Source organism: Tenrec ecaudatus, chromosome 3 (genome assembly GCF_050624435.1).
Source record: "Tenrec ecaudatus isolate mTenEca1 chromosome 3, mTenEca1.hap1, whole genome shotgun sequence".
Classification (NCBI taxonomy): domain Eukaryota; kingdom Metazoa; phylum Chordata; class Mammalia; order Afrosoricida; family Tenrecidae; genus Tenrec; species Tenrec ecaudatus.
The window spans coordinates 167,405,316-167,421,681 of record NC_134532.1 but is presented as its reverse complement, the minus strand read 5'-3'; the positions used below and the strand labels follow the sequence as shown (position 1 = coordinate 167,421,681).

Here is a 16,366-nt window from a genome sequence, read left to right as displayed (position 1 = left end):
GCAATGTTCTGTTGCCATTCTTTAGGCTTTTAGTCTTTGAAAAGGTGTTGGAGCTATGCACAAGGTTTTCAGCAGCCTTTTCCTCCAAACTAGGGAGCCATCCTTCTTCATTGTCTGTTCTGAGTCTGGAAGCTCCACTGAAACCTGTTCACTGTGGGTGACCCTGCTGGCATCTCAAACACTAGTGACACAGCTTCCGGCATCACAGCCACCCACAAGCCACCACAGTACAATAAACTGACAGACAAGTGGTGGATCCTAAGGAGACGAGCAGCAAAAAAGGAAGATCTTTGACAAAATAGATTGATATACTGGCTGTGTCTATGGCCTCAAACGTTAAGAACAATTGTGACGATGTCACAAGACCAGGCATTGTTTCATTGTTGTACTGAGTTGGAAATGACTTGACAGTACCAAACGCAACATAGAATACATTTTAGAGTGTCCCCCTTCCCCCAGAACATTCTCTACAGTTGAAAGCAAAGACTGCTCCCTTTGGAATTGTATGGATTTACAGCCTTGGAAACCCATGGAACACGTTACTCTGTCCAATAGGGTCACTGTAAGTTGGAATCAACTTGATCGCAGTGGGTCTGATATGGGTACTATTTAAAGTGAAAGACACCCCATATCTGAAATATAATTTGAGGTGAATTTTCCAGTCTTAAATAAGACAAAATCATCCAAAGGAGGGGCACCACCAGCATGAGGTCATAATATTCAAAGATTTACAGAGAACTGACGGCCTAAGTAGGTCCTGAGAGAACAAAGGAAACTGTCACAGATGGACAACTGGCAGACCAGTGCACGCAGTCACAGGCAGGACTGCAGAAATGGGAACATGATTAGGATACATGTTATCATGCTAGACAAAAGCTCTTACAAGATTGCCACTGGACCAAGGCAGTCAGGGCATGAGTCAGCACTATGCATCGCCAGTATCCCAATCTGGCAAACCCATGAGTGGTTGCCGCTGCCTGGACTGGTTAGAGAGTAATCCACTTTCTAATGCCGTCTGAGGGCAAGACTTCACATCCATGATTAATCTCACTGCCAGTGAGTTGATTCTGATGCATGGTGACACTATAGGACAAAGCTTTTCGCGCTACCTTTACAAATGGACTTTGGGGTTTCACTGCGTCTACAAACCTAGTACACAGATGTAAGCTCTAATACAGTACTCCTGCCTCAGATGTCTGGTGACCAATTCTTGATTGTCCTTAAGCTTGCCGTCCCCTCTGTTTGAAGGGATGTGTCCACATTCCCATCCCAAGTATTGCTAGCTAGTCTGGCCTTCAAATGCAGACTGACAGATTTCTAACTTCTAAAGGACAGCAAAGGCTTAGTAAGACGTCCCAAATTTCCACTACCTTTCAAACGTTCACTCTCTCTACCCCAGCAGCAGTGATGAGCTACAGGGGTCCCTCTGCATGTTGTCCAGTGGGTGGTCAATAAGTGCCTGGGTCAGAGGAATATGATTTGGCTAGCTCATGCCAAGTGTGGTTGCTAAGCTGCTTATCATACTGCATAACTATACTTAAAAACAAACAAACCTGCACACACATATTTAGGTACTTTAAAATTTTTTATTTAAACCAACCCAAATGTTATTTATTTGATGTAATCATCACAAGGGTGCAAATGGAGACTTAATTTAAAAGACAAAACAAATGACACCACAGCTTAAGATACGAGTTCTACACAGAAATCAAGGGGTAGAGGTGGTGGGGGGAGGACAGATATCTATGGAAGAGAAGACAACACAGGACATGGAGGGTCAGGCTCTTGGCTGAAGACTTGCTTTGAGGTTTCCTGCAGGTATTCCTTAGAGACTGGGATTTTCCCAGTTACGCAGCATGTGTTCAAACTACTATCGATGTTGGGCTCTCCCAGCAGGCTCTGGATGGAGAGAATAGTCCTGACGTCATACAGGGAAGACTGCTTGTCCTTTAGGATGTCCAGGCAAAGACTACCCTGTGTCCACCTTGGGGTGGAAGCAGGGGGTGAGGAACTTCACTGTGGGCGCATTGTCAGGGTAGCCACTGGGGAACTCCAGGGAGCTTATCCCTCAGGTCTTCACAGACTGTACCAGCTGCTCTGTGGATGGTCCCTACCCACTTGAGAAGGTTGTCTGATGCCGGGAAGGCAGAGATTCCATTGTTGCCACACATCATGAGGGTCATCAGCTCCTGTGGTAATCTCTTGCCCAAGGAACCCTGGGCTGCGTCCCGCTTGGTTCGGCTCCTTTTCTGGCGGTGATGACACTGGCTGCAGCTGGATCACGATTTGCTCAGTGCTGGCAGACAGGATCACCTTTAGGTACTTTGTGTTTCTGTCACCAACATATCACAAAGTCACCCCAAAACTAGGCTTAGTTTAGTTCAAAAATTTTTAAATGTATATCTTTTCTTTCTTGGTAGTCAATATTATCAATCCTGTGAAAACACATCTTTTAGGGTCCTCAAACATTTTAAACAGGGGGCCAGTTGACTCCTTCAGACCCGTTAGAGGGCTGGACTATAGTTTAAAAGAAACTATGAACAAATTCCTATGCACACTGCACATATCTTATTTTGAAGTAAAAAACAAAAAAAGGGGGCAAAACCCGGCAGGCTGGATAAATGCCCTTGGCAGGTCGCATATGGCCTGTGGACTGTAGTTTGAGGACCCTGTGAAAACACTTTTTATCTTCTTTGCAGTTGATAATAATTCTCTATACAACTTTTAAAGCAATTCAGCAACATGAGATTAAATTTGTCCAAAAGGCAATTTAATGTGGACGTCAGAATCATGTGAAATAAAAGGTCATGATGGAGAAACTTTATAAAATCGGTAGTATTACCAAAGCAGTGATGCCACTCTTTTCCATTATGAAAGTGTCTCATAGAGGGAACAAGCCCAGATTTAGCAGAGAACTCAAGAAGGACAAAGTACGAGGGAGCAAACCCATGATACAGCTACCGTGGTCAAAACAGTGTGGTACTGGTACAATGACAGACACTCAGACCAATGGGAAAGAACTGAAAACCAGAACTGAAATCATCAGCATACAGACAAGTGATCTTCAATACGGGCTCAAAAATATGAAAAGGGAAGCAGATGTCCTCTTCAACAAGTGGTGCTGGAAAATATGGATATCTTCATGCAGAAAAATGAAGACAGACTCTCACCTCACTCCATGTACAAGAATAAAGTTGAGGTGGATCACAGAACCCAAAGTAAGACCCCAAACTATTAGGGCCATCAGTGAGGGAATTGGGACAAACCTGAGAACTTTGGCGCAGGGAATACATAGGCTATCAGAAATAGGGAAAGACCCAAATGCAGAGGAAGCACAAATTGACAAGTGGGATAAATTGAAGATAAAACACCTATGTATATTGAAAGACTTCACCAAGAGTAACAACAGAGCCCACACTGAGAAAACATCTTTAGCAATGACACATCAAAGGCCTTATTACTAAACTCTATAATACCATGCCAGCCATCTAGAAAAAAAACAAAAACCCAGCCCATTGAAGATGTGGGCAAAAGACCTCAGCAAAAGTTTCACAAGGGCGGAAATCCGAATGGGCAAAACACATGGAGAGAATATGTTCCCGATCATTAGCCATACGGGAAATGCAAATTAAACAACTATGAGACAACCACCTCACACCCTCAAAGGTAGCCCAATTCAAAAAACCAGGAAGAAACAAGTGTTGGAGGGGCTGTGGTTTGAGAGGAACTTTCATCCACTGCTGGTGGACCAGTAGGTATCAGCAGCCATTATGGAAATCGATCTGGTGATACTTAAAACACATGGAAATCAAGCTACCATTTGACCCAGCAATCCCCTACTGGGTACATACCCAGAAGAAAAAGACCAAGACCGACACCTGCGCTCCAATGTTCACCACGCCGCAGTTCACACTTGTGAAGAATTAGAAGCGATGTAAATTTATATCAACTATTTATAGGCTTGTTTTGTTTCTTTTCCTTTCACTCTATTGATAGGCAGGACAAACAATCTCAAGGAAAAAACTGGACTGGTGGTTCAAGGCAGACATGGGATAGGAGGCGGTGGGCAGGGGGAGGAGCAGGGAGCTAACAAACTCGTGATGAGAGGACAGATCTAAAACTGATGGCAAGGAGGGTGTAGAATGCCTGGTACAGTTTGATCAAGTTCAATGTACCCAACAAGAATTACTGGGAGTGGAATGGAGGGTGAGCATGACAGTGGGACAGGAGGAAGGTGAAAGGAAATAGAGAAAATAACTAGGATGGAAAAGCCTCCCTAAACACAACTTTGTTCTAATAACCTAGCACTCTTTGATACTCACCTTCAAACTGAAGACAAAATGGGTGCATATGAAAATGTGGTGAAGAAAGCAGATGGTGCCCTGCTATCAAAAGATGTATCAGAAGCACATATACTAAGATATAGTGTCTGGGGTCCTAAAGGCTTGAAGCTAAAACAAATGGCCATCTAGCAGAGAAGCAACAAAGCCCACATGGAAGAAGCACATCAGCCTGTGATCATGAGGTGTTGCCCAGATCAAGTATCAAAAGATCCCACGCAATTACATCAATGGAAACGAGGGGGTCAGAGTGGAGATCCAAAGTCCATCTGTAGACAACTAGACATCCCCTCACAGAAGAGCTACAAGGAAGGGATGATTCAACCAGGGGGCAGAACATTCCGCTAGTACCTGAATACTTCCCACTCTCACATGCCCCAGCTCTACCTTACAAATCCAGCTCTACTGGCACACATTGGTACAGGTAAGAGCTCTCAGCACATGAAATCCAGGACAAATTAAACCCCTCAGGAACAACAGAGAGAATAATGATACCATGAGTGTAGGGGGAGAAAGAGGGAACTAATCACAAGGGTGGATATATAACACACACTATGGCCCCCAAAAGGAGACAAATAATCGAAATGTGGATGAAAGGAAACAATGGATGTTGTAAGATATGAAATAATATGTAATTGATCAAGGATTCATGAGGGTGGTAGAAGGTAAAAAAGAGGAACTGGTACCAAGGACTCAGAAAGAAAATGCTTTGGAAATGATGGAAACATGTACAAGTATGTTTAATACAATCAGATTATTACAAGATCTATATTAGCCCCCAGTAGAATGATTTTTTAAATGCACACACAAGTCAGATTGGAGATCTGGTTTAGTACTTTCCCCGTCTCTTGTTTCCAAAAGTCAAATGTAAGGCTAGCCAGTTCTGAATTTGAACCAAAGGTCTTGCCCTCTGCCTCCTCGAGAGCACATTTAAGAGGTTGCAAACTGACAGGATCCCAGGGCTTTTATTTAAATACCATTTTGCTAATGCCACTGCTACAGGGCAATATGACCTGCCACAGCAGGTGGACTTACAGAGACCTGTCAAGATACAATCTTGTAACAGACCCTACAAACCAAGTGACAACAGGCCTTTAGTTCTTCTCAACAGATGCGGACAGCATACTGTGCTAATTTTATACCAAAAGACTTTTCCCCTTTAATTTACATCATTGGGTGGTGGTGGTGAAGTCCCAGTGACATATAGGTTTATTGTGCCAACCTGGTCAAACACCACGTGAGATTAATTGAAGGGCAGAGATAAATGGATCAAGGGAACGTCTCCTTTCTTGTCTCTTGCTCTTTGATTGGACCAGTGTGTGCTGCCTTAGCTGGTTCTCTGCATTAACTTGTAGGCTACACTACCTGTGGGACACCTAACCCATGAACTGTGTCGCTGTAGTTTCATGTTCCTTTTAAGACCTGCTATGCCACACTTGGGAGTATACATTGCTTGAGCTGGGGACTGTTGGACCCTGTCATGTCTGCTACCTGTGGCCAGATTGTCTGCATTGCTTCTGCTTCCTTGACTTGCACCCAGTGGCCCTCAAAACTGGAAGGACTGGCAGTGTATTACCTGTCTCACTGAGTTGCACTGAGCCATATGTACTGCTCTATAGACTAATTACTGTTCATTTTTATGTGGTACATATATTTATCTAAAAAATATATATATATATATTAAGGTGTGTCCTGGGTTTTGTTTCTCTAGAGAACCCTATCTAACATAGTCCCTTTAATTCTCAGCTCTTACAAGTGGAGGGGTGGGGGAGAGGGAACCTTCAAAGACATTTTTAGAAGGTAACAATCTAATTCATTAGACCTCAATAGAACAAAGTAAAAAAGTTAATTGTAAGTCGCTATTTGAATAGGGACATCTTAATTCCTAAAAGCTAATTGTCTCCTTGACCCGTAGAGAGGCCCTTACAACATCTCTTAACGGATTTCATTGCAGTATTGGCCCTGGTGGCGCAGTGAGTTAAACATCGGCTACTCTGTTCCCATAAAGAAGTGCAGGCTGGGAAATGTGGTACAGGGGTCACTAGAAGCTGGAGCCCACCTGATGGCAGTGGGTGTGGGTTTTGTTGTTGTTGCGTTCTCAAGAATTTATGGAAAAATCCCATTTCTCCATGAACTTTTGGAAGCTCCTTCAGATATGCATATATGCTGCCAAGTGATCAAGCATTTCGTTTAAAAAAGCAACTTCTACAGAACAAATGACGAAAGTTTTGTTGGCATCTGAAAATGGTTGTCTTGCTTTTCATTTCAAAATTATTAGGATGCTTGCTGAACCACACATTTAAGTCAAATGTAGGGAAACTTTCCCACGGGTTTTGAGTTATTGTTGGAACAGCTTACAGAAAACCACAAAACACTGCGGAAAGCCATCGCCTCCATTCCAAAAAGAAGCAATATTGTTCTCAGCTACAGAATCAGAGTCAACAGTTCAAAAGGTACTCATCATACACATATTATCTCAAAATTTAGTGGTAATAGGTTAGCTCTAACGACCAAAATGACTTAACGGCAGACTGAGCTCCAATCTATTATGTTGCGTTGGACACACTCATCCCCCCTTAGCATCATTTCTTCTACTCTGCTCCCAACCAAGCCCGAGCCATTGCTGCAGAGTCGATGCCAATTCCTGGCAAGCTCTCAGGAGAAGTGGGACTGCAGAAGCATACTGCCCCTCGTTTTCCTGAAGTTCCACTGTGGGTTCAAGCGACCGACACCTGTAAGTCCTCTCACTGGGGCTTCACGTACTCCCTGGGGTTTTTGGATGCCGCTCAGCACCTATCTTTACTAGTTAGGTGAAGAGGGCTAGGCAACGCTTCAATTAAAAGCAAGCAAAATAAAACACAGGGACTACACACTGCAATATTTCCATGTGAAAATACTCCTTAACAGAACTTTAACAAATCAAAAAAATTCTACAAAATTCTGTAAGAATTCTTGGGATAGTATGGCAGTTGACATTCCTCTCAAAAAATTATTTTTATTGCTAAAGTCCTGAAATTAAGTGTATACCTTTGTGGCAGTTACATAATCTCCTGTCAACTTGTGACGGGATGGACTCTAGCCTGTCAATCCGGTCATAGCCAATAATGCCTCTGTGTGGGTATGGCCTTCTCTTGAGGATCCTGGGCACTCCTGGCTTCCTCCCTGGAGGCGGAACACACACTCTGTCCCTGAGAGACATTTGTGTTGGCAAGACACATGGAGCTAGGCTGATGGCAGCCAGGGCCCTGGAGCTGCCACGAGGAGACCCATGCAGAGCTAGGATGTTTCCCCCACCACTGGATCCACAAGACTTTCCACTTACTGGCCTGTGGTCTTCTGGCACTCAGCATCACTGCATGTGTTGCGGGAGTCACGAGGAATTTACAGACTGGTATCGGACACACAGACTAATATCAGAGGTATGGACTTGATACGAACTGGGCTGGGATGTTTTCTTAATGTACAATTACTCTTTATATAAAGCTCTCTCTTCTACACATGAGTGTCTCTGGATTTGTTTCTCTAGTCAACCCAGACTAACACAACCTTCATAAAGGATAACAACAAAGTTCAAGCTAGGAAATAAAAAAATGAAAGGACTACCCACATTTCTAGATAACATCAAAATATTTATCTGGAATTATTAAAGAAATCACGGCACTTTGGCGTTTCAGTAAAACGTTAAAATGTCCATAGGTAAACGTAATCGCATGGTATTTTGATCACTTCATAGGCATGAGAAGCTGGACAACGAGTCAGTGAAGACCAACCAGTTACCAATGCATCTGAATGAGGGTTTGGTTGGGTGAAGAACAGATTGCCAGGAGAAGAAAGAAATCTGACAAGCTTGTCTGGGAAGAAGTACAGTCACATGCGCCTTAGAGGTGAGGATGGCGAGATTTCATCTGTGGGTGAGTTACCCGAAGGGGCCAGTCCCCGGAGGACAGCATCCTTGGTAGAACAGAGGGGCAGCCAAGAGGAGGACCTTCAGAAAGACAGACTGTAACAATGGCTCCACCACAGCAGTGGTCGTGAGGAGGGCACGGGACCAAGCAGTTCGTTCTGTTGTAAATGGAACCAGCCTTGACAGCACCAACCACAAACAGCAACCAGGGAACAGTGCACTGATTGGTAAGTGTGATCACTAGCACTTCTTGACCAACTCTGTATTTGGAAAAAACCCGGGAGCCCTCGGGAGCTACCACTCCAGGTCTACAGGGTACTCTCCAGTGAGACATGCTGTACAGTGACTGTACTTCTGAAAACACTTAGGACCATTCCCGTTTTCTTGGATCCTGCTTGTTTCCTGCTTTTCCGTTTTCTGTTTTCTAAATGGTAGCCTTTCTTGTACAGATGACACCAGTCCGTCTACTGACAGATACACAACACTGTTTGCACCTGTGAGGGTAGAGAAACAGGAAAAGGTCAAGGAACTCTTTTGGAAAGGAAGAGTTGCCTCAACAGAGGAGTCTGTTATGCCTTTCCTGAAAGAGAAAAAGGACAAAAACACCATGACTCAAAGCCTTCATTTGCAGTATTTTGTTTAATTTTCATTGGAATTTAGGGACAAGAATTTAAAAGAGCAGTGGAAGCTTCAAGTCTAGGATGGATTTAGAAAAAGTCCCAGAGAAATGTCCTTGATTAACAAAATTATGAGTGAGAATATAAGGCCAAAGTCACTTACCTGTCCTAAATCTACATTTCCATCTGTAATTGGAGGTAACACTACTCTCATTAGTTTAGGGTCTTTGTGTTCTTACATATTATAAAGCATACTGTAAGAATGTAACATAGGTCCTGGCCTATATTGCAACATGAAACCCATTAGAGCGGCACCTATAACATTAACAGGTAAGGCATAACACGTGAAACAACTGGTACAACTAGCTGAACATCCAGGAGAGATTTTACTTGATTTTGAAAGGGCGCTGTCCTGGTAAGCCAACATAAGCTTTTTACTTTATTATCTGTATTCGTGTTGAACCATTTATTCTTAGAAGCTGACCTTTGAGGCTTTAACTGATACACGTGCAGTTCCCTCTACCTGAAAAGTTTCATCACCCTAACCTGAACCCTGTGGTGTTCAACCTCCACCAATTCCTGGGAGCCCTCCATTCTCCCTCTGATCTCTCTTAAGAGCGCTGTCTGCACAGGCCAGGCCCTCTCACACTTCACAAGTGTTCAACTGATACTTGGTCAGTTGACCTCCCCATTGACCAAACCGGAATCTGTTTAAATGCAAGTATTTCTTGCGTCTTCCATGACAATTTCTTCCCTGACGTTTTAAATATTGAGGGCAGTCTTTTCTTTCTTACTCATTATTTGTCATTTCATGTTATTTTTATTTCATTCATACCACTTTATCTCGATTTGTCTTTTAATGTTTCTGTTGGGTTTCCCAGATGGCGAAGCACCGACGGAGTGGAGGTGCAGAGATAATAATTGGTCCTAGGGTTTACAGGCGAGGAAGGGGTAGGGAGGGACGGAGGGTGAAGGGACTTCAAGAGTGAACAATGAGGGCAGGTGGGGAGAGTACTAGAATGAATTGTGATTTCACAACTCATTGTAAACACAATTTAACCATGGGGGGGAGGTGTCCTAAAATCGTGGTAATGCTTGTACAATATGAATGAAGTACTGAATTGTATGAAATGTGGATTAGATGCCAATAGAAAGTTTTGTTTTTTAAAAAAGGCATTCAAGACCTGGCCAGAAAACATGCTATCTACTTTTAACAAATACGGGAACGCAATTTAAATAAGAATACAAAAACTTATATAAGATTAAAAATATAAACAAAAGTAAACTGTAATACATACCCAAATATTCTGCTAGATGACCAAATTCTGGCTTATTGGCAATAAGCTCTTCTTTTGTGGGAATATTTATCCCCATGAAGCATGGATACCTAATTGGCGGTGAAGCTACTCGAATGTGTACCTTGGAAAGAAATCAATTCACACATTATATTGAGACTACAATAACTGTAACTACTCAAAATGCCCTTCCATACATCAAATTCAACATAAAACTGATCAAAGATTATTTAATGCCCACATAAAATTCATCAAAATAGTTAATAACAATACAGCCGTGATAAAGCAAACCATGAAGTATTCCACTAAAAGGAATTCTAAAAAATTACCTGAAATACATACAAAACTCCAGTATTCTGTCACAACTCCCAAACTCATTGCCATCGAGTCAACGCTGACTCACAGCACCCCTAGGGGGCAGGGTAGAACTGCCCCTGTGAGCTCCTAAAACTGTGTATGGGAGTACAAGCCCCATCTTTCTCTGGAAGAGTGGCTGGTGGGTTCAAACTGCTGACCTTTTGGATTGGAACCCAACGCATAACTACCAGCCACTAAGGCTCCTGATTGAGTCAGACCTACTTACCCCCACCAAAAAACCCAGACTCACTGCCATAGGGATGATGCCAACTCACAGCGACACTTTAAGACTGAGTATAACCACCCTTGTAGTTTTCTGAGAATGTCACACTTTACCCTAGCAGACAGATGCCTCTGATGGTTTTGAACTGTTGACCTCAGGATTAGCAAGAAGCCCACTGCGTAAACCACTATCCCACCAAGACTCCTCAAACTACTTCTGGAATTAAAAACCGACCAGAGAATCTTAGGACTTCAAAGATCTCCAACAATAACTTCACACCATCGACCATTTCTCAACGGGTCTACTGCCTCTCCCAGTCATCTATCAATGGGAGCTCTCTCCCTTTAAAACTCCTACTTCTCATTTAAGGGCTTGACTTCCCTAGTTAATTCCCTGTTAATCGTTTGTCTACCTTTTATTTTAAAAAGTCTTTAAATGAAAGCTGTGATCCTTTAAATAATTGAACAGGCAAAAGTTGTGTGATATACAAGGGGACTTCAAAAAGTTTGTGGGAAACTTGCACTATTTTCTAATTTATCTGCAGTCATCACTGGGACGATTTCTGGCTGCTGACTTCTTACTGGCCTGCTCTTCCAGCTGCACGACCCGGACCAGGGCCTTCTTGAAAGCTTGCAGGACTGAAAGGTCATTCAGATGCATGGCTACGGTGGGTTCTTTGTTCTCAGCTTCTCCAGGTTGTAGTCTAGATGCTTGGTCATTTCGGGAGAGCTTAAGTCAGGTTGCCCCTTGCTTTGAGCCAAAGACTTACAAGGAGTCTCCGGGAGAAGACACCGCTGGGTGCACGGACTACACAATGCTCAGGCTGCTGGCGCTTCTCTGGCATCGTGCCCAAGCACAGCAAAGTGGGGACCACGCTATGGCTTCTAAATGCGTTGACACCTCTGTAAAGCAATCTTCCTCTGCGTGGGGCCGAGTCAGAATGGACTCCACAGCCACGGGCTGGGTTGATGTGGCAACCGAGTTAGCACACGTGTACACTTACTCTTCAGCCCTTTTGTACTGACTGGCTGATGTTTGACCACATTAAGCATTTTCAATGACTGCATTTTATTTGATCACACGAACGTATCAATTCACTACGCCCTCCTCTTACTCATACACAGTCAAGCTACTTCTAGGTTTTGTTTTTTATTATTGTAACAGAGACTGAATTGACTTTACAACTGTTTCCTATTACATTTCCATCCACAGAATGAATCTCAAAGAGAACTAGGATCATAATTATAAAGAGGCTGGAAAATCGTAACTAAAATTTTCTTTGGAACTTTCCAATATATACTTTCTCAGACAGTTTCCCATCCTACTTCCTCCTACAAGATTTTACTTTTAAATATGCTCAATTACTAGCTGTAAATGGCATCTCCATTTCCATAATTTGAATAGCTGAAATAATTAGATTTAGAACACATTTAAAATATTTTAAACATAAAACTTAAGGTATTAAATGTGTTATTCTGAATTGCTTTAAGTCTGCCAACAAAGAATAATGCTCCAGAGATTTACATATTCTATTTTTTCTTTGGCTTTTGTTATACTTATTCATTTAAAATATTTTCTAAAGCTTTTATTTTTAGTTTTAAAATCTAATACAGGTTAAAATTTAACAATGTATTACTTCAGAGGTTGCTAAAGCTCACTGATCAGAAGGTTCACTTGTCATACTCAACCATCCATTTTGATTCACTGTTCTGAGTGTTTGTGGCAACACCACCCAAATTACTAGTATTTCAGGATATCTTTTTGATATTTCTTACCTCTTTTGCACCAGATTCTTTGAGTAATTTTATTATGGGCGAGATGGTATTGCCTCTCACAATTGAATCATCTACAAGAACAATTCTTTTGCCTTTAAAGTTGTCTGACAATACTCCAAATTTTTTTGCAACACCAAGTTGTCTCAGTCTCATGTTTGGCTGGATGAAGGTTCTTCCAACGTACCGATTTTTACATAGCACCTCTACATATGGAAGGCCACACTGGAGGAGGAGGAGGAAGAAATTAACAATCAGAAGCAATATATAAAATACTCCAGGCTCCTAATTTCTGTAAGTCAGACTACCACTGCACCATGCAGTTTAAAATTTTCATTATAATTTTCCTGCACTTATTTAAGGTGTGTGAGGAAAGACCCATAATGTAAAAACAAAGCGATAAAAGTAGTACACTTGTTGGCTAAACAAATTCATTCTGTGAGAATCTGGACTGCTTCTCTCTGAATAACTATCACTACAAAAACTGCTTTGAAAACATGGCAAGCAGACATCACCATCAGAAGATGTTACATGAGGGGGCTTCAAAGTTCATGATAAAAAGAATTCAAAGGATTTTTCCCCCCACAAACTTTTTGATGTCCTCTCATTTTAAAAAAATGATCCACTACAAAATTAATTAACCAGTAGATGAAAGCGCTGCTTTTTGAGGGGAAAGAACTAATTTATACATTTCTCTTACAAACTAATAAACCAAGCTACCCAGGGGAGTAGATGTCATGATGTTGCATATTACACTTCAGGATCAATCTACTTACTGGCTGTAAAAGTAAATTAGGCACAGCACTAGGAACACTATTTTAAAAGCAATCATAAATGGCTTTGTTATAATTCACTCTGAGTAAGGAACGGATTAAATCCCTCCATGGCTTGTGAGGACACAGATGAATGCTCTTTAACGCCAGATTCTAGGTACACTCGATTTCTCTTTCCAAACAGCAGAAAGGTAGACACTGAGTGCGTTCTGTGCTTGTATTGAAAGCACACCCAGTGAATGAAAAGGCGGAGAAAAAACGTAACTCTTGCAAACAAATCAATATTCATCCTCACACCTTCCTTTCTCTATATAATAAATCAATAAACATTTCTCCAAATCGGCAGGATTTCTTATTCCTCTGAGAGAAGAGGAATTCACTGGACCTTGCTGATCAAGAGCACACACCTTTGTGGCGTAACCCAGAGCGGCGGGCGTGGCAGATTCGGGAACCGTGCTGACCAGATCTGCATCGACAGGGGCTTCCACTGCCAGCTGCTGCCCACAGCGGTATCTCACCGTGTACACCATTTGGCCTGGTGTCGTTGGCAAAAGAAACATTCATTTTACTCAGTGTAATACAACACTATTGTTAGTCTAAAAACGCTAGTTTGACTTTGATTTAGCGGGAGCAAGATTCACTACAGATAAAAAAAAAATCACAATCCTAAGAAACAAAAAAAATCCTCAAAGAAATACAAAACTTAAGATCTAAATGAAAGTGGGTGGAGGGGCGCGGGGGGATATTATATGACTTCAGAGAACTCTGCCTGCGGAATGCCAGGCAGTGCTCTGGGCCAAGCATGGCCATCGTCCACAGAGGTCAATAAAAGTTATGCCAGTAACAATCAAGGAAAAGAAAGTCTCCCTTACCTTCAAATATACTATCTGGTCTTGCAAAATATACATATTCAAAGATACAAAAAGCCATTGGATTTCCTCCGGACCTTGGTATGATATCAAGTGTTTTCACCCCGTCCTGTCTGGAGATTTTCACAATTTCTCCAGGCATGACTTCCCGGAAATATCTAGGGAAATAATTTTAAAATCTTAAGGAAAGAGGACTCTACCTAAGTCCTTAAGGCTGATAATAACAACTCTGATAAGACACTTCTAGAGAGCAGATGGTCCAGTTAAACATAAACCTAGAGATGTGGTCTTTTTCTTAAACAAAAGGGCACTTGCCCATAGCAACAACTTATGTAAATCATTTTCTCACCCAGAAAGTCCAACTCAGTTTTTAAATATAAAGGGCCTAGGTTCGCTGATTTTGGAAGAATAAAGGTTGTGAGGAACAGTTTTTATCTTGACTTCAGTTTTTTCACTAACTATTCCTGGTCCTTGTTGAAGAGCTAGATCCTTCCTGTTCTAAAATGTCTCAAAGCAATTTCAAAGAAGGATGATAACTTCAGAATTAGAAGGTATGAATGGACATTAAAGTCAAAGTCACTGCAACTGTATGACAGGTACACAAGAAAAGTTTTTTTTGTGTAGTAAGGAATTTAAAAAAATCATTTTATTGGGGGCACATACAACTCTTATCACCATCCATCCATTGTGTCAAGCACATTTGTAAATTTGCTGCCATCATCGTTCTCAAAACATTTGCTTTCTACTTGAGCCCTTGGTATCAGCTCATTTTATCCCCTCCCTCCCTGTCAGCCCTCCCTCACAAACCTTTGATAATTTATATTCTTTTTGTCATGTCTTATACTGTCTGATGTCTCCCTTCATCCACTTCACCCACGGAGGGGGGGGTATATGTAGATCATTGTGATTGGTTTCCCCTTTCTCCCACCCACCTTCTCCTTCCCCTCCTGGTATCATTACTCTCATTATTGGTCCTGAGGGTTTATCTGTCCTGGATTCCCTGTATTTCCAGTTCCTATCTGTACCAGTGTAGATCCTCTGGTCTAGCCAGATTTGTAAGGCAGAATTGGGATCATGATAGTTGGGGCTGGGGAGGAGAAAAGTATTAAGAAGTAGAGGAAAGTTGTATGTTTCCTCATTGCTACACTGCACCCTGACTGGCTAGTCTCCTCCCTGCGACCCTTCTGTGTAAGGTAATGTCCAGTTACCTATAGATGGGCTTTGGGTTCCCACTCTGCACTCGTCATTTACAATATGATTTTTTGTCAAGAAAAGGCTCTTATAAATAAATGTGTTTTCTATAAAAAGTCAATAAAAAAAAAATAAAGAAAAAGCTAAAATGTTAAATGATAGACTTACATTGCACCAATTGATAAAAAGCTACACGATTCTGAAGACACCACCCATCCTTCTGGGTCTAAAGGGTTTTTCCCTGTAAACCATAGGAAATCAATTTGGTTAATGCACTTAAAAGAAGCTGGCTCATTTCCAGAGCACTTTTAGACACCCGATAGAAAAATGAAGAACGCTCACAGATGTCAATTTCTATTACTTCTGAGATCGCATGAATTTTCATTTGCCTTAAGTCAAAGATAAAAGTAAATCATCTCATATCAAAGAGCTGGTCAAAGGACACTGAGGCGGGCAAGGCAATTGAGAAAGAAAACGCCCAATAATGATGTGAAAAGCGGCACATCCTCACCAATACTCAAGCACTGGACTGCTTATCTAGCCCACCCACCATGGGGGTATAACACTCCTGCTGTAAATAAGACAGGCTGCTAGCAGCTAGGTCAGCACTTCCAACCTACCAACTGCTCCCCCCACCCCCAGGAGTTAAGACGAGGCTTTCTGTACGGATTCACACCCTCAGACACGCGCAGGGCCAGCTCTCCCGTGTCCATTAGGGTTACTGTGTCAGAAGAGACTTGCTGGCAGTGAGACCAGTGTGATCTTTGAGATATATTCCACCTGAGGGGTTTACCTTTTTCATTTATATCAGGAACAGGAATAAGGCGGCCAATGCACAGGGGACGATTCCCATAGGGATCTCGTACTGCATAAATAGCATCTTTGTGCATGATAAGCAGGGAATACGCTGTGGGTGCCTCGTTCATCAAGTTTTTAATCCTGAGAAGTAATGAATAATTGAGTGAGCAATCCCAGTTAGTTACAGACGCATGCGTGGCCAGTTCCCGTTACCACAGCTGCAATCC

General features: G+C 42.1%; 1 protein-coding gene across 1 annotated transcript in view; it reads right to left on the bottom strand.

The window, feature by feature from the left end:
- Positions 1-1,576: 1,576 nt before the first annotated feature.
- Positions 1,577-16,366, bottom strand: part of PPAT (phosphoribosyl pyrophosphate amidotransferase) — a 51,047-nt gene continuing 36,257 nt past the window's right edge. Inside the window, exons 5-11 of the mRNA XM_075544276.1 lie at positions 16,135-16,280; positions 15,510-15,582; positions 14,154-14,308; positions 13,689-13,816; positions 12,512-12,733; positions 10,160-10,280; positions 1,577-8,738 (exon numbers count right to left, since the gene is read on the bottom strand). Coding sequence (XP_075400391.1) covers positions 8,539-8,738; positions 10,160-10,280; positions 12,512-12,733; positions 13,689-13,816; positions 14,154-14,308; positions 15,510-15,582; positions 16,135-16,280 — 1,045 coding nt within the window. The 3' untranslated portion in view covers positions 1,577-8,538. The remainder of the gene's footprint in view (positions 8,739-10,159; positions 10,281-12,511; positions 12,734-13,688; positions 13,817-14,153; positions 14,309-15,509; positions 15,583-16,134; positions 16,281-16,366) is intronic.